Source organism: Phyllopteryx taeniolatus, chromosome 4 (genome assembly GCF_024500385.1).
Source record: "Phyllopteryx taeniolatus isolate TA_2022b chromosome 4, UOR_Ptae_1.2, whole genome shotgun sequence".
In the NCBI taxonomy this organism is placed as follows: Eukaryota; Metazoa; Chordata; class Actinopteri; order Syngnathiformes; family Syngnathidae; genus Phyllopteryx; species Phyllopteryx taeniolatus.
In genome coordinates, this window is record NC_084505.1 from 18,337,560 (window position 1) to 18,364,254 (window position 26,695).

At 42.1% G+C, this 26,695-nt stretch overlaps 1 protein-coding gene across 3 annotated transcripts in view; it reads left to right on the forward strand.

Moving 5' to 3' along the window:
- The window catches only part of usp34 (ubiquitin specific peptidase 34), a 93,180-nt gene that overhangs the window by 4,704 nt on the left and 61,781 nt on the right, over positions 1 to 26,695 (forward strand). For 2 of the 3 annotated variants that reach the window (XM_061770172.1, XM_061770174.1), the window contains exons 2-22: positions 287 to 377; positions 2,709 to 3,207; positions 4,649 to 4,699; positions 5,512 to 5,661; positions 5,737 to 5,804; positions 6,724 to 6,916; positions 6,997 to 7,058; positions 8,185 to 8,266; positions 8,480 to 8,572; positions 9,471 to 9,596; positions 10,918 to 11,047; positions 11,692 to 11,807; positions 15,078 to 15,389; positions 17,408 to 17,787; positions 19,726 to 19,940; positions 21,180 to 21,298; positions 22,411 to 22,538; positions 22,655 to 22,744; positions 24,846 to 24,941; positions 25,405 to 25,487; positions 25,875 to 26,029. In XM_061770172.1, coding sequence (XP_061626156.1) covers positions 287 to 377; positions 2,709 to 3,207; positions 4,649 to 4,699; positions 5,512 to 5,661; positions 5,737 to 5,804; positions 6,724 to 6,916; positions 6,997 to 7,058; positions 8,185 to 8,266; positions 8,480 to 8,572; positions 9,471 to 9,596; positions 10,918 to 11,047; positions 11,692 to 11,807; positions 15,078 to 15,389; positions 17,408 to 17,787; positions 19,726 to 19,940; positions 21,180 to 21,298; positions 22,411 to 22,538; positions 22,655 to 22,744; positions 24,846 to 24,941; positions 25,405 to 25,487; positions 25,875 to 26,029 — 3,239 coding nt within the window. The remainder of the gene's footprint in view (positions 1 to 286; positions 378 to 2,708; positions 3,208 to 4,648; positions 4,700 to 5,511; positions 5,662 to 5,736; positions 5,805 to 6,723; positions 6,917 to 6,996; positions 7,059 to 8,184; positions 8,267 to 8,479; positions 8,573 to 9,470; positions 9,597 to 10,917; positions 11,048 to 11,691; positions 11,808 to 15,077; positions 15,390 to 17,407; positions 17,788 to 19,725; positions 19,941 to 21,179; positions 21,299 to 22,410; positions 22,539 to 22,654; positions 22,745 to 24,845; positions 24,942 to 25,404; positions 25,488 to 25,874; positions 26,030 to 26,695) is intronic. The other variant, XM_061770173.1, reaches the window with a different exon arrangement.

Sequence of the window (26,695 nt, forward strand, 5' to 3'; positions counted from 1 at the left end):
TTGTTCATTAATGAATGACGATGACAATGTGTAACTAATGGGCAACTATTGCCTAACTAACGACAAAGCGATTCGTTCACCTGCAATTTCAATTTCGACTTTCAGCAAAACTAGTTTCAGACTTTCGGCTACTCATGACAACTAGTTGCATATCCCACACACTGCGCCGCAGTACAGTTGTTTGGCCGCATCGATCGGTGTGCCTTACATGAAACTACAAACTTGACAGTAACGTGTAACTACTTGGGTGTTGTTGTGTAACAGCGGTGTTGTGCTTGCTCCTCAGTTTCCGACGCAGACGGCAGCGAGGGCGGCTTCCAGCTGAAGAAGGAACATGCGCTGCGAGTGTTGGCTCACATTAGCTCGTGGACGCAGAGGTAAGGCTGCATGCTTCCTGTTCAAGCCGAGCTGCACATCACCCAAGTGTTGACAATTATTCAAAAGCAATGGATGGCCTATCAAAAGCTTGCAGCCAGGAGCACATGGCTAGGCTCCTTTACTTGGCTCAACTGCACAGCCTCCTTAGTAGCATAATGCATTTGGCATAAGCATGAAGGATTTGGGGTTGGAAAACTGCAGAATTCCCTCCTGTTTTTTTGTTTTTTAACTGTATACAATTATATAGTAAGGATGTAACAATATCTCACGGTTCAGTTTTTTCTTGGTATTAATCTCACAGTAGGATAATTATTGCGATAGTGTGGGAAAGCTCACAGTATTTCTGGAAGGTTCACGGTACAGGTGGGGCGTAGAGGCGCACGCAGGGGAAAAGCGAAAGACCTATTTTTTTCTTGCTAGGCGAGCCCTCGATAGGCTTTAGTAATTTCTGTGCGTTTCCCCCACAGGTTTTGTAAAAAAGACCTCTTCTAATCATAGGGACTTAATGATATCTACATCTGAGTTTGGTTTTATTACAGTATTAAAGTCATGGTATGATAATTATTGCGATATCGTGGGGAAGCAAATTGCAGGAAGGTTCACGGTAATTGTGGGAGCGGAGAGGTGCACGCAGCAAAACCGAAAGACCTATTTTTCTTGCTGGCCAAGGCCTTCTCAACAGGCTTTAGTAGTTTCGGTGCATTTTCACACAGGTTTTTGTGAAAAAGACATCTTCATATCATACACAGTATTACAGTGTACTTCTATTCCCGTCCATCCAATGTTTTCATTCGTATACCACCAAAGGGCTATAATTGCTGCAGCAATAATCATGTTATGCTTCTAATAACAAGACTATCCATTTGAGAAATTCTGTTTACCAAGTTTCCAGTATTTGTCTTTTTTTTTTTTAATTTCTAACATTACTAATTGGATATTGCCTACTAACAGTGATTCCATTGCTTAAGTCCAAAAATTAAATTCACCAGCTTTTACTTCCTCTAGATCAAGGGTGTCAAACTCATTTTTGTCGCGGGCCACATCATAGTTCTGGTTCCACTCTGAGGGCTGTTATGGATGCAAACCATTATTACATGTACACAAATTAATGGATAATTACTTTTGAAATCAGAAGCCAGTAAAAACTGTTTGTTCAATTACATCCTTCCATCCATCCATTTTCTGAGCCGCTTATCCTCACAAGGGTCACGGGAGTGCTGGAGCCCATCCCAGCAATCATTGGGCAGGAAGCGGGGTACACCCTGAACTGATTCCCAGCCAATCGCAGGGCACACATGAACAAACAACCATTCACACTCACATTCACACCTAGGGGCAATTTAGAGACTTCAATTAACCTACCATGCATGATTTTTGGGATGTGGGAGGAAGCCGGAGTGCCCGGAGAAAACCCACGCAGGCACGGGGAGAACATGCAAACTCCGCACAGATGGGGCCGGGGATTGAACCCTGGTCCTCAGAACTGTGAGTCAGACGCTCTAACCAGTCGATCACCGTGCCGCCTGTTCAATTACAGTATGAATCAATTTTATTTCAAAAGCGGGGTTGGTAACAAAAAATGCTTGCAATATCTCAATATGTTTAACAGTGAAGCCAATTCGCAATTTTGGTATTTTAGCAAGAAACACAAAGTCGATGCACACACTCGCGGGCCACATAAAATGACGTGGTGGGCCGGATCTGGCCCCCGGGCCACCAGTTTGACACCTGTGCTCTAGATATTCAAGTGTGATCACGGTCCTTGTAGTTTACTTTGCTACGGTTCGCTATAGCCAACCCAATACTAAATTTTAAACAACGGCTCACTATTTTACCGTAACAAGAGCATGACGATATTGAAGCACTTTTAATATAGTGATATCGTGTCATCCATATTACATAGTGTAGTGACACTGCAGTTGACACGTGAATTGGTGTTGGAGTTTTACAAGTTCTGAGTGTCTGAGGCCTTTGAGGTATCTTAATGTGGTTGGATGAATGAGTTGGGCTGTGTGGCCTGTGCAACTGAGGACGGCAGGGAGTGAGTGAGTTAGCTTGTTTGGAAGCACGCACAGCAAATTGATGACTGAAAATAAATATCAATGACGTCATCAATTAGTCGACGTTACCCAAATTCGACGTCGTTCAACCCCTAGTTAGCATTTATTGGGTCGGTCGGTGTTGGTGCTTTTTTTTTTTAATGTCCAAGGAAGCAGTATCATGGATTTCCAATAAGCTTGTGGCATAGTAAATCTATTCTTTTCATGTATGTGGTTGATGCATATGGTTAGCGTTGCTGCGGCGCTGACTGACGGGCATTTTCCTCGTAGACAATGTCTGTGCTGCTTCAAGGAGTACAAGCATCTGGAGGTCTTCAACCAGCTGGTGTACGCGCTCATCAACCTGGTGGTCGGACAGATCAGCGGCCTCAGGGACCGCCTGTGCCGCCTATGCCGCCACGGACCCCCCGAGGGGGAGGCAGCAGGGGCGGCCGATAGCAAACATCACGACGATGACCGGGCTACGTTCGAGGCCCCCCACCGGCCGGCCTCACCCGGGGAGGACGAGCCCGTCAACGTGGAGCGGGACTCGGCGGAAGAGGAAGCAGAGTCTCCTGACCGCGGACTGAACCGGAAGCAGACTGAGACCCAGATGCAAGCGGGGCCCAAGGAGGGCGGCGGGTCTGGAGGCGCTCACGACACCCACGACGCGTTCAGCTTGTGGAACACGGAAGAGCGAGAGAAGCTGCTGCTATGCGCCGCAAAGATCTTCCAGATCCAGTTCCCTCTCTACACAGCCTACAAACACAATACGCACTCCACCATCGAGGTGATCTCACACACACACAAGATCACATGGAAACTCACAAACAGACACACACACACACACATTGGAAGATAGCTGCACACAAATAACATAGACGCACACAATTCACAGACACAATCTTACACAAGATAACACAAAATCACTCACACAAGATCACACACTGACACACAAATCTCAGATGCAATTCACATAGACGCACAAATCACACACACTCACAGATGACACAGACACACACAAATTACTCGCACAAGAGCACATGAATACACAATCGCTCACACAAAATTAGACCTACAGATCTCACAGCCAAATCACAGGCACACACATCACACTCGCACAAGATCAGTCACTCACACAAGATCACATGAAAACACAGTCATACAGACACACAAATCACACTCTCACAAAATCACACAAAAACACACACAAATGACAGATTATATGTGCACATCAACAAAATCGTAAATACATACACTATCATGATCATATAGGTTCTTCTCAGTAAATTAGAATATGGTGGAAAAGTTAATTTAGTTCACTAGTTTAATTAAAAAAGGGAGCGAGTGAAATATTTCATAATTTTGTTGTAATTTTGAGAATTCTAGGTTGCAGCTAAAGAAAACCCAAGATTAATTTCTCCAGCACTTTGAATATGATATAAAAAACAAAATGGTTTTTGATATATAGTGGGTACGGAACGTATTTAGACCCCCTTAAATGTTTCACTCTGTTATATTGCAGCCACTTGCTAAAATAGTTTTAAGTTCATTTTTTTCCCCTCGTTAATGTGCCTGGCCACAATTCTGTCGCTGAGTTCTTCAGGCAGTTCCTTTGACCTCATGATTCTCATTTGCTCTGACATGCACTGTGAGCTGTAAGGTTTTACGTAGACAGGTGTGTGGCTTTCCTAATCAAGTCCAATCAGTAAAATCAAACACAGCTGGACTCCATTAAAGGTGTAGAACCATCTCAAGGATGATCAGAAGAAACGGACAGCACCAGAGTTAAATATGAGTGTCACAGCAAAGGGTCTGAATATTTATGGCTGTGATATTTCTGTTTTTCTTTTTTTAATAAATCTGCAAAAATTTCAACAGTTCCGTTTTTTTCCCCTATGTGTACATGGAGGGAAAGAATAACTGAAATGAATTTAGCAAATGGCTGCAATATAACGAAGAGTAAAAAATTTAAGGGGGTTTCAATACTTTCCGTTCCCGCAGTACATAGAAATATTTCCAGAAAGCCAATTCGTACGACTTTCTGAAAAGTATTTTCCAATACGTTTACTGGGTCTATATACTGTAATACTCTAATTGAACTACAGGAATAAATTGTGTTCCCTGATATTGTAATTTATTGAGAAGCACCTGTACACAGTATGTCAAATATATTCAGTGTATTGTGTAATAAAGGATGTGACTAATAAGGAAGCTTTTTTGTTTTTCAGGATATATCTGCTCATGAGAGCAGCATCCTGGGCTCCTTCTGCGACATGAATGTAAGCAAACACATTTTTAACACCTAAACGTCCTCACTGCAGCATATTATTGTCTGTCTTTACATCCTAACTATAATCAGTCAATGTAACTCTTTTAAGAATACAGCAAAACTGTTGCGTTTGAGTTGAATTTGCAGTTTAACACCACCAAACTGATGATTGTATTGGTTTTGACTGTTTTTGAGGGATTGTGTGTGGAAGAAGGGGTGCAACCACTCTGGTGATTTTTATTTATTTTTTGTCCTTCATCTTAAAAAGTTCGCCTAAAGGTGGTTTTAACATACTATATCCACATTTGTTATGATTTGGTTATTAGGGGCGGGACAAAATATGACTATTGGGATGTTTCGTTATCACCGATGATTCATTATTGATATGACTAGGTTAAATATCGTCACTGATGTCATACTTTATCACAGTTTTGACTTTAATATGTTGTAATTACATTAAAAAAAAAAAAAAAACTGTTCTTGCTTTCGTCGGGGTTAAATCGATATCGTTATGTTTTGTCATCTGTGATGATAGTTATCGATACAGCTGCATCAAATATTGATATTGTTGCTGATGACAATGACAGTTTTGAGTTTCTAATATGTTGTAATCATGTTATTAAAAAAAAACACAGTGGTTTTTCCCTTTGTCAGTTACTTTGGTATCGCGACTTATCTTTTTCTTGTATGGTGATTCCGGCCCAAGCCTCCAAAAAATACTACGCCATCCTCTGTTGACTGTTAAAAGCATGTGCTTAGTCAGCTTATGCCTTGGATCGCCTCTGGGTTTGTGTAATGAACACGTGTACTTGTTGTTTCCAGGACGTGGAGGTTCCATTGCACCTTCTGCGCTACGTTTGTCTCTTCTGCGGCAAGCACGGCCTGTCTCTGATGAAGGAATGTTTCCAGGCCGCCACGCCTGACAGCCTCCCCTTTCCCATCGCGCACGCCTTCATCACCATTGTGTCCAACGTAAGGAGACCAAACGTAGGCCCATGCTGTTTGTCTCTCCAAGTTCTGATTTTGTTGTTTTTTGTATGGCCTCAGATACGAATATGGCTTCACATTCCCGCCGTTATGCAGCACATCATCCCTTTCCGCTCGTATGTCATACGGTGAGTGTTCGGCGTCTTGCATAGAATGCTTTTCTTCATGTCTCTATAACTTGCATACGTTCTTGTGTATAGTCTTACGTACTTATCCTTGCGTGTCCACATAAGTTTTTTTTATGCACCACTCCTCCACATTCTGCCACACACAGTGTGGTTGTTGCTATGTAGATCTGCTGTCGCCATAGCGACCAATTCCAGGCCACCGGCAACCCTCTCCTCGTATGACCAGATAAGAGGCAACAAATGATGAACATGAATCTTAAAAACGTGCTGAGTGAGAATGTAGACTGCCATGTGAGGTTTTCTGGTTAGAATGTTGTTTGTCTGGCGCCTCTTGACCATTGTCACGTTACCGTGCGTGTGCTTGTGTGTCCGTCTTTTTGCATGACAGTGTGTATGTCTTGACTGTGTATGCGTGCGTCCTAGCAGTGTCTGTGCACGTTTGCTTACGCGTTTCTCTTGTTTGTGTGTCCGTGTCTTGGCTGTGTGTCTTGGTTGTGTGTGTGTGTCTTGACGACATGCAATTGCGCGTGCAATTTGACTGTGAGCGTGTGTGTGTGTGTGTGTCTTGATTGTGTGCGTATCCGTGCATCTTGATTGTGAGAGTGCGCTTCTTGACTGTGTGTGTGTGTGTGTGTGTGTGTGTGTCTTGAGTGAGTGTGCGAGTGTGTTTTTTCGCTCTGCATGTGTGTGCGCGTCTCGACTGCGTGCGTGCGCGTCTCGACTGCGTGCGTGCGGGCGTCTTGACAATTGTCAACAATTGTCATGTTACAAGGAGCAACAAAATGCTGAACATGAATGACAATGAAGCAGCGAGTGATGCCGTAGACGGCTATGTTAGCGTCTGGCGCTCATTAAGAAAGACATGTTGATGGGTGTGTCGCACGCGCGGGTTTTGACGTCTATTTGGCGTGGCCTTCAGGTACCTCTGCAAGCTGTCCGACCAGGAGCTGCGTCAGAGCACGGCGCGCAACATGGCCGACCTGATGTGGAGCACGGTGAAGGAGCCTCTGGACAGCGCACTTTGCTTTGACAAGGAGAGCCTGGACCTGGCCTTCAAGTACTTCATGTCGCCCACGCTCACCATGCGGCTGGCTGGACTCAGCCAGATCACCGTCAGTCACCTCAGAAACGCACGATGTTTCGCTCGTTCTGGACAAAAATATTTAATAATAACAGTTTTCTCCCTTTTCAGAACCAGCTGCACACTTTTAACGACGTGTGCAACAACGAGTCTCTGGTGTCCGACACAGAAACGTAAGTTTGTGTGTGTACACACATCAACAGTTGGGCTATTTTTGTCCCAGTTTTGCCCTTTCCCGGCCATGGATGACAAATGCCAGATTATTTTATGTCTCATAAAATTCTACTATAAAATTTTATCCAACCTGGTCACTCCTAGAGAGAACCTCAACATCTTCATTTCCGCCACCGCCAGCTCTGCTTCCTGTCGTCTCTTCAGTGCCACTGTCTCTAATCCGTACGTCATGGCTGGCCTCACCACTGTCTTATAAACTTTGGCCTTCATCCTAGCAGACTCTTCTGTCACATAACACACCGGACACCTTCCTCCACCACTTCCAACATGCTTGGACCCATTTTTCACTTTCTTACCCCACTCACCATTGCTCTGGACTGTTGACCCCAAGTATTTAAAGTCCTCCACCCTCGCTATCTTACTTCGGCTAGTCTTTCTTTCCTCTCCTTTCCAGTGCATACCTCCACCTTTCTAAATGTTTCACCACCTGCTCCCTGCTTCTACTGCAGATCACAATGTCATCTGCGAACATCATGGTCCACAGGGATTCTCATCTAACCTCATTTGTTAGCCTATCCATCACTACTGAAAACAGGAAGGGGCTCAGGGCTGATCCCTGATGCAGTCCCACGTCCTCAAACTCCTCTGTCACACCTACAGCACAGCTCACCACTGCTCTGCGGCCCTCATACATGTCCTGTACTACTCTAACATGCACTATATTGCCAAAGGTATTCACTCACCTGCCTTGACTCACATGAAATTCAGTGACATCCCATTCCTTATCCATCGGGTTTAATGACGTCGGTCCACCCTTTGGAGCTATAACAGCTTCAACTCTCCCGGAAAGGCTGTCCACAAGGTTTAGGAGTGTGTTAATGGGAATTTTTGACCATTCTTTCAGAAGCGTATTTGTGAGGTCACATACTGATAGTGGATGAGAAGGCCTTGCTCTCAAGTCTCTGCTCTAATTCTGCAACACGACACCAATGCACAAAGCAAGGTCCATAAAGACATGGATGAGAGAGAAGGGTGTAGATGAGCTTGACTGGCCTGCACAGTGTCAATGTGTGTCACTATGTGTTAATGCCTTCCGATTTGTCCTTGTGTGTGTTGTGGCGGCAGGTCCATAGCCAAGGATCTGGCCGACTGGTTGATCCACAACAACGTGGTAGAGCACCTTTTTGGACCTAATTTGCACATTGAGGTGAGAAACTTTTGTTGCAAACTGTAGTTGGGCATCCACCACCTTTTGTTGTTTCCATGCATACATGCACAAAGCTACTGTTTAGCTAGTGCGTGCACATTACGCTAAACACGGTAGTTAGGATAATTACAATTTCAAACATTAATACAAAGTGATTTAGATTATTTCTCGATTCATCCCTGCCCACATTGTGACTTATTCTGCTTTCTTCAGATCATTAAACAGTGCCAAGTGATCCTTAACTTCTTGGCTGCGGAGGGCCGACTCAGCACGCAGCATGTGGACTGCATTTGGGCTGCGGCTCAGGTAAATACCTTCGCGGTCTAAGGACCTGCAACTTGTCTTCTATTCCAGTGATACTCAAATTGTGAGTAGGCGGGCTTCCTCTTGTGGTACCCCAAAAACAATCACTGCCTAAGTACAGTTGTATTAAGTAAATTCAATGCATTTGCATTTGATTTGACTTTTTAAAGATTTATTTAGGTTCATTTTTTTAATTTCACTTTTATATGCAATATATTATCATTAAATTAAGTAGTTTTTTAATTTTCCCATATTTGAGCGCAGTGTTCATGTTCAAACTGCTTGCCATAATATTAAATGTACTTTTACTGTATTTCAATGTTGGTCATTATGGTGGTACGGTGATGCCTGTTCTAGCCAGCCCCCCCAAATAAATGTATTTTTTTTCATTAGAAGTATTTCACTCTACAGTAATGTACTGTGTAAAAACACAGTAATAACATTTGCTCTACACATAACCTGCAAACAGAAAATGCGAGCACAAAACACAACTGTACCTAATGTGTTGTGCTTCCTTCCTTTTTTGTTTTTGTTCTTTGTGATCTGTTGGTAGTTGGCAAGCCATTTTAATGATGAATTACTGCCACCATCTGATACTTCCACTGCAAGGAAACAAATGTGAATGTTGTCTGGATGTTGTAAATTGTGCTGCTGCCATCTAGCGGTGGGGGTGTAAAGCACTCTCGTATCTCAGGTGTTAACCCGAGACAAAACAAAGTGGTCAGGCGACAACTCATATCGTTGAAAATTCTTAAGTCAAGGTGGTCCTATCTCAAGGCACCACTGTATTTGGAGAGCAACATATTTTTGAGGTGGTACTTATGCAAATAGCTTGACAACCACTGTTCTAGTCATTTGTGTCATTCCGTATTTCATCTACAACCTGTGCTTCCTGTCTCAGCTGAAGCACTGCAGCCGCTACATCCACGACCTTTTCCCTTCCCTCATCAAGAACTTGGACCCAGTGCCCCTCCGTCACGTCCTCAACTTGGTCTCAAGCCTGCACCCCAGCGCGCACACCGAGCAGGTGCCCCAACATCTCTTTGAATACAGATAGTCCGTAACTTAAAAACGAGTTACATTCCAGAAGGATGCTCATGTTTTTTTAAATATTTTTTTTGTGCCGTTTTTCTATTCACGCATTCCGTAGTGCCTGTTCTTTCTCTCGCTCTCTTCAGTCAATACACTGTCTCAATGTCACAATTTCCAAGAGGAAATAAATACTGCGTGTATTTATGTTTACATGCATTTGACTTTTTCCGAGTTTATGGAAGTAAAATAAATATGACAGCATGTTTTTTTTGTTATTGTGCACATTTTTATTTTCTGATGTTTAATTGCTCAGTAAAGTGAGCTAACATGAAACGTGTTCACATGAGCATGAAAATAAATCTTTAAAAATTGTCAAGAGGTACTCTGTGTAATTCTACTTCTTGGCATTTAAATCTATTTAACTGAATCATAACCCAAAAAAATTGAAATTGAATTGAATCGCAACTTAAAAAAATCAAATCAAATCATGAGTTTCTCAACTATACCCAGCCGTACTTTTGGAAGTATTCTGTAATGCTGGTTCTCACACTCGCTGTCAAGAAATGGGAGACTATCATACAGTGTCACGTTGAGGAAAGACTCACTCATACAGTTGTCCAAATAAGAGGCAAAGTGTGCTTTTTTCAAGTTGTTTACTTGTCACTCCGACTTCAAGTTTACTGTAAAACTGACACAGAAAACAAAAGAGAATAAAACCTATTTACACAGCAAAATGTTCAACCAAACTTTGCCATTTCATCTAACCCAAGTTCGTGAGCTTGTTGCTAACATATAAAGTGAAATGTCAGAGACAGGTAATGCATATTAGCATAGAAATTACGGTAATTATAAACCTTCAAACAGCTACTACTTAACACACACAGAGCAGCAACACATACAAACAGAGCCTACAACCGTACTCAAAGGCACATTCTCTCTGCTCTGTGGAAACAACCAGTTACTGGAGATTAGTTGGGGACCTTCCCTGCCTGTTGTTTTTGCGCTTAATTTCGCTGCATGTCGTCTAGTAAAGCTCAGTGCTACCTGGAATATTGTGGCACAATGTGGTGCTCCACTGGAGGTGCGCTACTCCAAATTTGGACTAAAAACTAAAAACACACACACGCACACAAAATCACTTAAAAATCTGCGATACACCAGGGTTTCCAATGATGAACTGTGATAATACGCTCAAAGTGCGCAACTCAGAATTCGGACTTGTGTAAATTAAGTTGGTAAATAGATGAGTGTATGGAGTTGCTAATCCCCCAACTGTTGGAGCGTGTGAGCTAACAGAGACTCTTGTGGCTTTGCAGACTCTCTACTTGGCCTCCATGCTCATCAAGGCCCTGTGGAACAACGCCCTGGCCGCCAAGGCCCAGCTGTCCAAGCAAAGCTCCTTCGCCTCACTACTCAACACCAACATGGCCATGGGCAACAAGAAGGGTCAGTACCACGCTCGTGGGAACGCTTGTGAAGGTCACAGAACTGATGTCAGGCCACTAACAGCACGCTCAACCCTCAACGTGCGACGTAAACCGCCAGCTTGTGACCAAATGTTATGTAGCTTATGTAAGGGGCCCTGTAATGTTTGTTTTATTTAGCCGTAGAACCTCTGTTCACTAACCCGCAGTGCAGCTTTTTAGATGCTAATGTGCTGCTTGCCAGAAGCTAATGCTAATCTGTGCATCCAGCAAAAACTCAAAACAGCTTTGCTAAGCTATTTGCTTTGACATGACTGTGTTTCACGCAGTGTAATCTGGCAATTGCTTGAAAATGGCAGATCTTCGCTTAGCTTAGCTGACAAGTCATGGGTGGTGAAACATGGTATGTGGGTGGGATTATGTCAGAACTGTGACCTCAGTATTCATAAAATAATAAGTATCTCACACATGGACACATTTTCATAAACAGCTAGGTAAAAAACTTATATGGTTGTTTAATTTCACACTTGATGGTTGGGCAGGCATTCCAGGCACCCAACATTTTGGATACAAGACAATAAAAAGCCACTTCATCTCCATCATATGTCCACTATGGTGGCATACTTGACGTAATTGTGACATTTGTGTTGCCGTTGTCGCGGTCAGGCTCTTCGGCTGCCAGTCCCGACAGCAGTGACACGCAGCACAGCGCCGGCAGTGACATTGACGAGCAGATGATGGCGGGAAGCAAGCGCGGACAGCAGAGGCTTTCTGACACTGAGGTTTGTCTTATGATTCACTTGTGTGTGTATACAGTATCTCACAGAAGAGAGAAACACCCCTGACAATTTTGTAAATATTTGATTCTGTCTTTTCACGGGACAACACTGAAAAAGTGCTTTGCTACAATGTCAGTGCACATTTACTGTCCTGTCAAAATAACGCGACACACAAAATCATAAACCGCTGTCAGCAAAAGGTGAATACACCCCATGATTGGGCCCAAAGTTTCAGTATTTTGTGTGGCCACCATTATTTTCCCCTTTTGGGGATGGAGTTGACCAGAGCTTCACTGGTTGCCACTGTAATCCCCGCATGAATGTGCCGTGAGCACACCTAATGCGCCAAGGCACATTATCCGATCCAAAGTTTTCACTTCCGATCAAGGCACATTATCCGATCCAAAGTTTTCACTTCCGATCTGATACCGATATCAGTATCAAAAAAAAAAGGGAAAAAGTTGGATTGGGACATCATATGCAATGTCATATTGCAGCCTTGAGTTTTGGCCGATACCGATATCTGTCCGATCCGATGTCAGCAATAATCATACATAATTTACCTATTTTGTAGTATTGAATGTTAGAAAAGGCGTCATCAAGTGATATTACTCAATAACGTACAACAGTAAGTATTGTTATATTGCCTGTTTGTATGTTTTATACTACATTTATGTACCAATATTCATCATTTTGAGATAGAAGTGCCGTGAGCTCAGTGCTAATTTTCGGTAGCACATCAATGGTGTTTTTCATTCATCGTATATTCGCTTTGAGCTAGCGATTTTTGTGGACAAAAATGAAGAAACTAACTCTGATTTACTTGAGCATTCAATAGGTATAATTCTTTGATGTTTAATTTTACAGTGAACTTCAACTGGAGTGTCAATCAGCTACTTTAAGGAAGCAACATTCACTCCTTGCTACTATATTAGCACCTTAGCAACCTGTTGTTATGATACATGGACTCTGCATGCCGTCAGGGCGCTGCTGCATAGAAGTGCTGGAGCGGAGCGTGGAATGGAGTGGTTGGCTAAGAGTGGTAAAATTGGATATTTTAGATCCAGTCCGATCTGATACTCGTTTTTTTGCTCACATCTGACCAATATCTGATCTCAAAGATCGGATCAGGACAACCGCTACCTTGGCCACCGTGCCACAGCACAATTTCAGGGTGTTGGCAACCTTCTTGTAACCTAGGCATCTTTATTTAGAGCAACCATTTTTTTCCCTACATCCTCAAGAGTTCTTTTCCGTATTGGACTTCAGTGAGGTGAAACTTAATTTTCTCTGCGAACTCGTTCAAAGTTCAGTTCACCGTTCCAAAAATGAACTAGTTCATAGTCCCCCCCCCAATACTGTATGTTGCTGACGGGCTATTACCCTCAAAATACTGGCAATAATTTCTCAATTGTTGTCACCCGTTCTGTCCACGCTAGTCGCCAGCTGTAGCCTTCACTACACAATCTCAAAAACATGAGGAAAAACTTGTTGCTTGAGTGGTCCTTTTTCAAATGAGGAATTACAACAAAAACAGGACTTTTGTCCTTAATGTGCAAAATAAAACATGGAACACAGTATGACAGGAACCATGGTGAAAGGACTGATAACTTGGCATTCTTAGTATCTGTGGCTGACCATATTAACAAAATATTTTCTTACCTCGTCTTATATTCAGAGATGGGTAGTAACGTGGTACATTTACTCAAGTAACATTTTCCATAAACCATATTTGTCAGAGTACTTTAAATGCACCATACTTTTTACCTGAGTATTTATGTGAAAAAGGATCGATACTTTTACTCCGTTACAATGATCGGCATACCGTTCGCTACTTTTATTTATTCATTCTTGCGTGTGCGCGTCTATTTTTAGACTCCATCTTCGACTTCCGCAGACGGAGCCTGTTCCGCCTATCAAACGGGATCACCAATGTCATTTGACTCCAATTTACCAACCAGAGGACACAAGGCAGTCGCATGACCGCGCACGTAGCCTTCGCGAGCCAATCAAAATTACTCATTTTGGGGGAAAAAACAGCCGCACGACTGTTTATTTTACAGACTCCAAAAAACAACAGCTTTATCATGCAGTTCTTAAATTTGGATATTTCAGCCCCTTCAAAATTGAGAAAACACCTTGCGGTAAGTTGCAGATGTTTCTATTGTTGTTTTGGCAGTGGATATGGCAAAATTAGCACTATCACTATGGTGTCCCACACACACAATCACTAAGTCTGGTCAGCAAACAGCTTCTTCATGAAGTCATTTAAGCGAATAAAGAAAAATATTGTTTCTGTTGGGCCCAATGTATGTGTTGTTGGTTTTTGGGCAGTTAAAAATTGAAATGGTGGCAGGTGTGTGTCGACTACCATATGTTTTTTTTTGTTTTTTTTGGTTTATTTGATGTTCATGTTCTGATTTAAAAAAAAAAAAAAAAAAAAAAAAAATAAAAAAAAAATTTAAAATCAGAAGTTACTCTTTTTCATTGAGTACTTTCTTACTCGTAAGTAAATATTTGGATAACTACTTTTTACTTTTACTTGAGTCATATTAATCTAAAGTAACTACTCTTACTTGAGTACAATATTTGGCTACTGTACCCACCACTGCTTATATTACAAAACAAAATTCTATATGACAGTGTGATTGTACAGTGTTTTAACTAAAGCATTCTGACACAAGAAGTTTTAATGGCTGTCTGTTGAGTAATTTTGAGGTAACAGTATATGTACGCTGTTATAGAAGCTACACGTTACATCGTAGCAGTATGTCATTTCTTCAGTGTTGTCTCATGAAGATATTACAACATTCAGATGGTTACAAAAATGTGAGTGCACTCATTTGTGAGACACTATAGTAGGGCTGCAACTAACTGTCGATTATTTTTTTTTCAATTAATGAATCGGATCAAACTTTTTATTTCCATCTGTTAATTGAAAAAAAGGGAAATGTTTTTATTTAAAAGAAACGGGACATTTCAAATTAACTGCAAAAAAATGTTGACAGGCTGAAATTCAGAAGATTTGGACAATTTTTAGTTAAGCGAGGTCTCTAATCGATCAATTATCAAAAGAATAAAATTATTATCAAAAGAATAAAATGAATAGTTATCGATTAAGTGTTGCACCGATACTGTCTAATGAGCATTATAGAATGGCTGAAACAAGACATCTAATGGTGCTTCTTGTACTGGCGTCAACATCTGTGAAATATCGTCACATTCTCGCGTCAGCGTGGTGATGGTTGTTGTTGTTGTTGTTGTTGTTGTCAGGAGTCAATGCAGGGCAGCTCTGACGAGACGGCCAACAGCGCCGAGGAATGCAGCAGCGGGCCAGGCAGCACCAGCGGCCACAGTGATGCCTCTAGCAACGAGGCTGCCTCCAGCAGAGCCAGCCAATCGGCTGGCAGCCCCGCGAGCGAGGTCCACTCTGACGACATGGCTGACAGCGAGGTCCTGAAGGAGGAGGATGATGACGAGGAGGAAGAAGAAGAGGAGGAAGACGAGGAGGAGGATGACGACGAAGACGAAGAAGAGGACGAGGAAGAAGAGGTGCCTGCTGATGGTGGGTCGCAGAAGGATGAGGTGAGAGTAAGACATGAAAACATTTTTCAAGTAACAAGTAAGGCTCAAATCTAACCTTTGTTTCAAGCAAGTCCCAAGTTAACTATGGCAAAAATTCAAGTCAAGCGGAGTCCCACTAAATTTCAAGCAAGTTGAGTTAAGTCATCACTTGGGTTAATTCATACTATCTTGCTCAGTCACAACATACAGTACACTATTCATAAAAAGTATGGCCTTTGGAGTGAAATTTCAGGATGAACCTTAAACCATATACACTATATTGCCAAAAGTATTCACTCAGCTGCCTTGACTCACATATGAATTTAAGTAGCATCTCATTCCTAATCCATAGTGTTCAATATGATGTCAGTCCACCATTTGGAGCTATAACAGCTTCAACTCTTCTGGGAAGGATGGGAATTTTTGACATTATTCCAGAAGCGCATTTGTAAGGTCACACACTGATGTTTGACGAGACGGCCTTGCTCTCAGTCTCCGCTCTAATTCATCCCAAAGGTGTTCTATCGGGTTGAGGTCAACCAGTCGAGTTCATCCACACCAGACTCTGTCATCAATGTCTTTATGGGCCTTGCTTTGTGCACTGGTGCCCAGTCATGTTGGAAGAGGAAGCAGCCGGCTCCAAACTGTTCCCACAAAGTTGGGAGCATGGAATTGTCCAAAATCTCTTGGTATGCTGGAGCATTCAGAGTTCTTTTCACTAGAGTTAAAGGGCCATAATCCCCCCGCCACCAAATTTTACACTTGGCACAATGCAGTCAGACAAGTACCGTTTTCCTGGCAACGCCAAACCCAGACTCGTCCATCAGATTGCCAGATGGAGAAGCGTGAGTCATCATTCTAGAGGATGGGTCTCCACTCCATTCCGTGAAGCTCTCTGTGCATTGTTCTTGAGCTAATCTGAAGGCCACATGAAGGTTGGAGGTTTGTAGCGATTGACTCGGCAGAAAGTTGCCGACCTCTTTACCTCAGCATCCACGGATCCCGCTCATTCAGTTTACGTGGCCTACCACATTGTGTTTGAGTTGCTGTCGTTCCCAAAAGCTTGCACATTTTTATAATACATCTGAGAGTCGAATATTTAGGAACGAGGACATTTTACGACTGAACTTTACGACACAGCTGGCAACCTATCACAGTTCCACGCTGGAATTCATTGAGCACCTGAGAGCGACCCATTCTTTCACAAATCCTTGATTTTATACACCTATGGCCATGGAAGTGATTGGAACACTTGATTCAAGATTATGTGGATTGGTGAGCGAATACTTTAGGAAATATGGTGTATAACATTTACTGGGGAATTTTTAATCTTTTGTAAACTTTTCAATTTCTAACTGTTGAATCTTTCAGGACTTTTCTGCACAATTTGCTGCTCTCTAACAAGCTGCTGAAAGCCAAAATTCACAACAGGTGTTTGATTCATGACTGACATCCACTTTTGTATGCCTTTCTGTGATTTTCCCAGTAACTCTGTTGTAACCTACTTGTGACACTACTATAAATGGCCACTTCCTGTTTGAAGCCTTATACTGTTGATCAATTAGTTAGGTGTGGTCTTGGAATGTAGAAACGAACAAAATACAACAAAACTGACAGATGCACGGAGGTATGTATAACACAGTTGCTTCGGCGTGTCACACAGACAACTGCAAATCAGTTCAACGCGGCAAAAGTGTGTTGCCTTCTGCAAAATGTCAAATTAAAGGCAACACAGATCACAATTTGGGCTCATAATTCATGAAAGCTGTTATACGGTGTAGAAAATGGATGGATGAATGTTATGAGCACATTATATTGTAAAATACAAAACACGAACTGAATACGAACACGTCGGACTGGCACACTACACCAAAAATAACTGGAAAACAAAACAAATAGCAGATTTAAAACATATAAACGGGCAACACTTAAGTCATGTTGTTGAAGTCAAAGTCAAGTGGACTCTTTCGTAAGTTTTAGCCACGCCAGTCCTAAAATGATCAGTCTAATTTGTGACTGGACTCCCCCATCTCTGGCAGAAGGACCCGCGGGAACAAGTAGAGTCACGGAAGAGGAAGGCGGGTGAGGCTCTGAGCGAGGGCGCCAAACCCAAGGTTCTCCCCTTCAACCCAGAGACGTCCGCCATCATGGCTGCCGCTGCCACCGCCGCGTCCACCTCCCTGGAGAGCCGCATGAGGATGATGGACACGTGTGTGGCATCCTCGTCCGCACAGGTGCCCCAGACGCCCGACATCGGCTCCTGCCAGGTGGGGCAGGGGCCCCAGGAGCCACCCTGCGTGGCCCGGCCCGCCGACTTCCTGGGCGAGGCAATGGGCGGCGAGATCTTCAACTGCCGTCGCTTCATTGGCCCCCAGCACCACCACCACCACCACCATCATCACCACCACCATCACGAAGGGTAAGTCTTCCTCATGCCCCTTAACATCAATCGCTTGATCTACTGTTTTGTTTTTTTGTTTTTTGTTGTTGCAAGTGATCTTGAGATAAGCTGCTGCTCGAGTGAAGTGTAAAAAAATAAATAAAATAAAAATTGGAGCAATTCAGGAACTTTAATGCCCTGGAATTTGGGCAAGGAAAGCCAGTCACCGATGCACTTCAGATATTTATTGAACCGGAAATTTCAAAATGAGAAACATGGCTTAAAGTACTTTGGCCTAGCGCTGGAAATCGGGTTTATTTATTTATTGTTTTTTTCCCAGACTTTCCCCATGTACAGTACGTTTGTGTTTATAAAAAAAAAAACTCATACGACATGGCAAGCGATGGCGGCAGATGGAGTTGTATGTGCGCTGTAAAAAGTCTACTATATGGTTTGTAATTGTATTGTTATTTTATATTTAACTCTCAAAGCAACTGAAGGGGAGTTAGTTTTTCCTCCGAGGGGCGAAGGCGACGCCGCTCACTGCGGACTGGGCGGACAGGCTTATTGGCTTTCACATGCGGGGAGCGGAGCAGCCACGAGCCTCGCAATCGATCGGTAAAGAGAAGTCTAGGCAGCCCACAGTTTCCAGCCAGCTCGCCATTCGGCACCATAATGAAGCAGATAACCGAGAGGAACGTTTGAAGTGGAGTGCAGCTAGTGGGCTAGCTAGCTGGCGAGCTGCCTTCTTAATCAACGCACAAGCAAGTGATCGCAGTTTGTGGGCTTGCCGTCGCTGGCTAAGCACAGTGGCGTGGTCCAAGGCAAACCCAATTGAACCGGGGCTTTCACATCCACATGAACTCAAGTATTGTACTTCAGTTCAGTTTTGAAAAACAAAGGGGGAGTATTTTGTCATTTAGGCCCAAATTTTCCTGCTTTTTAAATCTGTCACAATTATCTGGCAGCTGAAGTTACTGTACATAACCGCTTTTTATATTCTCCCCCTGTCCAATAAATATTTACCAGCCAAAATGTTCAATATTAATGTTGATTATAAACTAAATAGTGTGAATTTTAGAAATGATCCTGAGCTCAATAAAGTCCTTAGTCCTTTTATGTATAAATAACCATACCCCCCCCCCCCCCCAATCAGCTGGTTATCTGTTCATAAAGTAGTTATTTATATAATAATAAATTTGTTATCCATTCATGAACTGATTATCTCTGTGCGGAGGGGGTTAAATTCCAGTCCACCTCTGCAATAAGTGAAATACTTGAAATAGAAATATCCTGACCTATTTAAATATACCCTGGGCTTTTTGTTTTATTTGCGGCACTTAGATTTTTTGAAAGGCCTATAAACACACCTAATACGATACAAATACATATTATTTTGAGAGAGAGCAAGAACAATGGATAACACAATTTTGTAGAAACAGTATTAAAAATAGAATAACTGTAATTTAAAATCCATATAGTGGGACTGCAAGGCTTAATCTCAATTAATCACATTTTAATTGTATAACAATATTTGTCATAACATGGTTTAATTTAAATGGATTTTAGTGGACGACTGAATCAAATAGTTGGCACAGACAGGAATATTGTTAGGTCTGGAAAAATGCATTGAATTACTTTTTAATACAAAACCGATTGATCGGCTTCGCAAAAGTCATTTACTCCACGTCGCCGCGTGCACAGTATATTTGAATCCAAAAGCTAGTTTATTTTTAGCCTTGTTGCGTGTCTTTTGACATAGAGCTGTAAATATCTGACGGCCAATAAAGTTATTTAAAAAAAAAAAAAACGGCGATACCGATAAGGCCGATTAAAATCGATGTAAAGTCGAGTGTGTGTGTGTGTGTGTGTGTGTGTGTGTGTGTCTGTATTATATAGTACAGATACACAGTTTCTGTGTGTGTGTGAACCCTATTTATGTTGTGTGTGTGTGTGTGTGTGTGTGTGTGTGTGTAGGCCGATGGTGGAGGACATGCTGAGTGCTGACGATGTGAGCTGCAGCAGCTCGCAGGTCAGTGCCAAGTCGGAGAAGAACATGGCTGACTTTGACGGCGAGGAATCGGGCTGTGAGGAGGAACTAGTCCACATAAACTCGCACGCTGAGCTCAGCTCACACCTGCAGCAGCACCTCCCCAACCTGGCATCAATCTACCACGAGCACCTGGTGCAAGGTGGGCGAAGGCGGGCGGGCATAAATTGAAAGAAAAAATGTATTTATTTTATTTTTTTCCCGTGTGTGTGCGCGTGCAGTGGGCATAATTTTTTATTTTTTATTTTCGTGTGTGCGCGCTCGTGTGCAGTGTTTCCCAAATGTTATTGAGCCAAGGCACATATTTGACAGAAAAATCTCACGGTACGTCATCAAACACTGTCACTAAAAGTATAAACAGTGGTGCGTTTGAGACACGAGTTTAATACGTTCCATGACCTCGCTCGTTATTTAAAATATTCATATCGCAAATCATCTTTGCTCATCGAAATGAATTGAAATGACATTAACACGTTCAAGCCTCCCACAAAAAACAAACAAAAAAAATTTGGTTTTCAGCAATCTATAATATTGTACTGTATAAAAACATCTAGCAATAACATGAATTAATATAATGTAACAAAAGAGAGAGAAAAAAACAATTTCTGCATCATGATTTAATGCTTGAATTCATTGTTTGTCAGTATTATACAGTCACACAAACAAAGTAGTCATCACTTTGTGACTCAGTAAGCTGCAATGTCTTTTTTTCACAGAGGATAACGAATATTTGCCTGTGAGTATTGTGATACTGCCTTTCTACATGTTACTCCACCGTTTGTGTTTAAATATCGGTTGCCTAAAGGGTTACAACACCGCGACTAGCGATGCTATCCGTTTGCCCATAAGTGGGACTTTCCATTATGTGTTAGCATTAAGCTAGCAGGGCATTCCTGAAGCGAGGTTTTTGGGTGGTTTTAAATACTCAAGGTGTAATTCTCTTTGTTTAATATTTAGTTTGACAGTAAACTTCAACGGAGAGTGACAATAAACAGCTTGAATTCTCTTTTGTTAAATAATTGCTCTCTTGTCAGCCAAACGATATCTTGTTGGCATACTAGCCTAAAGAACAAGGCAGCACAAAGTGACGTTATACAATAACGCGCAAACAAAGTTGTGCAATATTTTCCGGCTACGTTCAAGATGTCCTATCGATGAATGAAACGTAATGACAAGTATGTGCACATGCCTGGTGTGAAATCTTGGCCTGTTTAGTCGAACACAAAGCTAATGGAGAATGAAACCCACACACAGATGTTATATAATAATGTTTGTACAAAATAAGTGGATAATTTTCTGCTACACACCTGATATCTCACCGGTCCAGTGGTTTTTGGGTGTTTTCAGAATTGTAAGAGTTTTTTTTTTTTTTGGTTTTCAGGTCCAGCCGTGCATAAGCATCAGTACTCGGGCGGCCATGCAGTGACCGACGTCAACCTGGACAATGTCTGCAAAAAAGGAAACACGCTGCTGTGGGACCTGGTGCAGGACGACGACGCGGTACTCTACCTTTTGCTCAAATACTATATCAGTGACTTCAGTCGTCAGTCAAGCTTAAACATTCACAAAAAGACTTCTCGGTTTATGGTTAGTGGCTGGTTAGTACTTTTCAGAGGGCAAATTCCAGCCTAATTTCTACATTAAAAATCACTTTATTTTTTGAATTAATTCAGTATTTCGTTTGACATATTTTAGTTTCTCAATATGGGGATTGTTTTTATTTGCTATGTGCTACAATCATCAAAATAATACGTATTTTAAATATGAAATACTTGACTCTGAGTGTGTGCAGTGTGCAGTTCATCTCTATAATTTCACTTTTTGAATTGAACTACCTAATAAAAGATTTACAGTATTCACGTGTGAGCATGATTGACATGAACTCGTGAATGCTAGTGATGTGTGCGAGAATGTAATTGACGTGCTCGTGTGAACGCATTTGAGTAGTGTTAATGAGAGCAAGACTCGTGCGTATGATTGTTTGAGTAGTGTTAATGAGAGCAAGACTCGTGCGTATGAGTGTTTGAGGAGTATTTGAGTAGTGTTAATGAGCAATACTTGTGCGTTTGAGTAGTGTTAATGAGAGCAAGACTCGTGTGGTTGAGAGTGTTTGACTAGTGTTAATGAGAGCATTTGATTAGTGTTAATGAGAGCAAGACTCGTGCATATGAGTGTTTGAGTAGTGTTACTCAGAGCATTTGAGTAGTGTTAATGAGAGCAAGACTCCTGTGTATGAGAGTGTTTGAGTAGTCCTTATGAGAGCCTTTCAGTAGTTTGTGTGTGTGTGTGAAAGCATTTTAATAGTAAGTGTGAGAGCTAATCCTGAATAATGTCCCTAACGTCCCCTCATAGTTTAGTGCATGTTTGCAAGCGAATGCTGGTGAGTGCGTGCGTGCAAGTCAGCGTGAGCGCTGGTTAGTGAGTGCACGTGTGTGTAGCTGTGTGCGCTGATTATTTAGTGTGTAAGTGAGTGTTGGTTTTAGTATGTGCAAGTGTTAATAAGTGTTGGTTTGTGAATGCGTGCGTGCATTCGTTAGTTTGTGTGCGCGAGCTTCAGTGAGTGAGTGCTGAGTGAGCACGAGTGTTAGTGAATGAGTCGGCTTGTGTTTCAGATCCACCTGTCCGAGGGTCTGATCAACGAGGCCGAGAAGCTGCTGTGCTCGCTGGTTTGCTGGTTTACCGACCGGCAGATCCGCATGCGCTTCATCGAGGGCTGCCTGGACAACCTGGCACACCACCGGTGAGAACCCAACCGGAGCACAACCAAACAAGTGTAGTGGCTTTCTTTTTTTTTTTTTTTTTTTTTTTTTTCCCCAAACAAACACTAACGAGGACCACGTGTTGTTGTGCCCTCAGGTCTGTTGTGGTCTCCTTGAGACTCCTCCCCAAGCTCTTTGGCACTTTCCAGCAGTTTGGATCCAGTTACGACACTCACTGGATCACCATGTGAGTAACAGTCAAATCAATTGGAGTTGTTTTGTTGCCTTATTTAACTTTTATTTGCAAATAAGTGTCTTAAACTGTTTTAATCCAGTTCAGTACATTACATTTGTATGTACAGTTCAGTTGTATTTGACTTAAGTACAATAAATTTGCATTTAATCCTGAAGTTAATTTTTTTTCCAATATTTTAGGTGCTATATTTTTTTAATCCTGTACAGAATGTTTTTCTTAAGTACAGTTGTATTTATATTTTAAATACAATTCATTTAATCTTTAAACCTGCAGTATGTAACTATTTTTAGTTTGTTTTAACAAAAAAAGTCATTTTCACTCAAGCCACTCCTACAGGAGATGACCCAATGCTGACCAAGCCAACAACTCATTCAACATCTTGCTGTATCTTTCAGTTTTTGGTTATTATTATTTTAATATTTCGTGAATGCCCGATTCATTTCCAGCGCTGGCCTACTTGGTGGCGCATTGACAATGACGTAGTGGAAATGACTGCATACAAATTACACATTTTACCTAGCAGTGGGCAATGCTCGTCCCTCTGTCTTTTGTTAAAAAAAAAAAATAAATAACAAAAACTCAGCTCACTAATTTGTTTCTGGAGCAGAAAATAATCATGCATAATTGCTGTGTAAACATAAACTATAGTAATGGTTGCTGCGAACGAACAAAACTTCATTCCAAGGACTGCTTAGCTGCCCAACAAGTTGCCTGACGTAAAATAAACAATAAAAGTCCAAACAATGCCTCCGCAAAACGCAGCAATAATTGCAATTCCCTCTTCTGAAGAATCAACAATTGCGTCTCCTGAAGAATCCATCTCTTTCCCCCCACTGGCTGTTCTTCAAAACAGAATGCAAATGTTGAAGAATGTTTCCTAAATTTAAGCAGTGTTAATGTACAAAGTGCATCATGTAATACCGAGGTCAGAAGCGCCCCATCCCCACTATACACAGTGTTGATGGTGCAATGCTGCCCCCTCCTGAGACGCCAGAACATTGAAGTCCTCTCGCAGAACGATGGAGTCCCCAGCGGGAGCGCTCTCCAGCACCCCCTCTCAGGACTCCAAAAAGGTTGGGTACTCTGAATTGCTGTTTGGTGCATAAGAACAAACAACAGTCCGGACCTGTCCCCCCCACCCAAAGGCTTAGGGAGGCTACCCTCTCGTCCACCGGGTGAACCCCAATGTACAGGCCGGGGGGCAATAAGTATACCCACACCTGCTCTGCGCCCCTCACCGTGGGCAACTCCAGAGTGGAAGAGAGTCCAACCATCATGTAACAGTGGCTTATTTTTTAAATCCAGTACAGTACATTTTTTACTCTTACTGTACAGTAGATTTTATTTTTCAAGTACAGTAAGTACGTTTCAGTTGTGTTGAACTTAAGTAAAATACATTTGCATTGAATCTTTAAGATTGTTTTTAATCTTTAAGATTTTTTTTAAAAACATTTTTAGGTACAATTTAATTAAGTAAGTTTTGTTTAGCCGGCACAGTGGACGACTGGTTTAGCATATCTTCCTCACAGTTCTGGGGACCGGGGTTCAAATCCCAGCCCCGCCTGTGTGGAGTTTGCATGTTCTCCCTGTGGCTGGGTGGGTTTTCTCCGGGCACTACGGTTTCCTCCCACATCCCAAAAACATGCGTGGTAGGTTGATTGGAGACTCTAAATTGCCCGTAGGTGTGAATGTGAGTGCGAATGGTTGTTTGTTTCTCTGTGCCCTGCGATTGGCTGGCGACCGGTTCAGGGTGTACCCCGCCTCCCGCCCGAAGATAGCTGGGATAGGCTCCAGCAGCCCTCGACGCTAGTGAGGATAAGCGGTAAAGAAGATGGATGGATGGTTTTGTTTCATTTTCCTGTATTTAAACAGTGTTAATGTCCAAATTGTGCATTGTTACAATGGCTTACAATAATAGTAAATGTACTTTTTTTTAGGACTAAAACCTCCTCCTTGTTTTTGATCAAATCTACCCTACTGTATTTAAATGTTGGTCCCGACGGTGGTACTTGGAAAGCTACATCTTTTTTGACGTGGTACTTGGTGTAAAATGTTTGCGAACCATTGCTCTAAGGTATTTTTTTTCTGTCAGGTGGGCTGAGAAGGAGCTGCACATGATGAGGCTCTTCTTTGACAACCTCCAGCACTACATCCAAGAGGTCCGACAGCACCGCCACACGTTTACACTGTGAGTCTTCTTTCGATAGTTCTGACGCGCCGTTTCCCAAACTTGATACCGCCGTGGCACATATTTGACATTTGGAAAATGTCACAGCACACCCCTAAATGAAAATGTCCAAAAAGTGTATGGGGCATTTTCATATCATTTGATCAATAACGGAAGAATCAACACTGGTTAAAAAAATAAATGTAATTGAATTTAGCAATTTTCTTTTTTTTTTTTTTTTTTTTTTATGCCGCTTTGGTATTGTATAAGTAAATATCTCCCGTGTTCAAACAGCCAGACTTAGTCAAATTGTGAAGTCAAAATTCAGCAATATTAAGAAGGCTTGACGCACAGGCACATTTTCATAAATAGTTAAGAAAAGATTGGCTTGGTGGTTGAATTTCTTCTAATCTGGCTGTGCAAGCCCCACTATTTGTGTTTGGATACAACACAAGACTGTGAAGTGACTTTGCGCCCTGTTTAGGTACAGTCACAGTGCCGAGGTCCAGGTGCGCCTACAGTTCCTCATGTGTGTCTTCTCCACGCTCGGATCTCCGGACCACTTCAGTAAGACCTCTAAAACACACACAACACACGCTACCCTACTACTTTTACTACCACTAAGCAATAGGTTAGGTTCCAGAAAGTTGTTTGTACCTTTGTTCCTTAGTTATTTTGGACATTTGCATTACATCTCACACTTTCTTTCTCTCTCTCTCGCTCGCTCGCTCTTGTGTTGTTTCTGTCTGTCTACTGCTCTGTCTTAGCGCTCTCTCTCTTACCTCTTTTTTCTTGTTCTCTCACCTCTCTCTCTTGTTTTTCTGTCACCGCTCTGTGTCTGTCCCTCTCTTGAAACTTGGTACTACACTGAAGGCGCGCAAGTCAAAATTCCGTCTTGCAGAAAGAAGTGTTGGCAACAAAATTGGTGCATGTTGTATTTATTGCGGCGTTCAGGACTGAGTCTGGAGCAGGTGGACATCCTCTGGCACTGCCTGGTAGAGGACGCCGAGTGCTACGATGATGCCCTGCACTGGTTGCTCAATCAGGTGCGCAGCAAGGAACAGCACGCCATGGGCATGGAAACGTATAAGCACCTCTTCCTGGAGAAGGTACGCGCACCTGTGCTACTCCTGCAGGTCACTAAATAGAAAAAAACAACAGTTATGTGGGTTCGCTTGAGCAGATGGACGTTTGCGTGGAAGTCCGTGACATGCTTTAGCCACTAGGAACGTTCGAAACCACATTTATTTCAGTCCAATAAGAGTGTTCACTTTTGAGTACTTGTCAATACAGAGTACCTGCATAAAATTTCATTGACCAAAATGACTTCATTGTGAACAAAGAACATTCTTACTTTCTTTCTGATGCACATGATGATTAGCCAGTGTGTCAAAGTACCACAGTCTAGCACCAACTACTGGTGAGGAGGACTTACTCTTTTTTTTCCTTATACAAACTTACTACACAAGAAAAATAAAAAATAAAAAAAGGTTTCTTTTTAAGAATAAAATGTTATTAAAAATAAGGAAACACAAAAAAAACTACAAAAAAATGACCGGTTTCATTTTTCTTTTTTAACAAAATAGTTAAGTTTCTTTTCTACAAATAAAATACAGTAATCCCCGTTCATGGCGGGGGTTATATATTCCAGACCACCCCCACAATAAGTGAAATAATACACCATAGCATTTACAACACTTCATTTTTTAAGGTCTTTCAACATTTTTAAAACAATACAAACTCATTTAAACATATATTAAAAGCGAAGTTTAAAA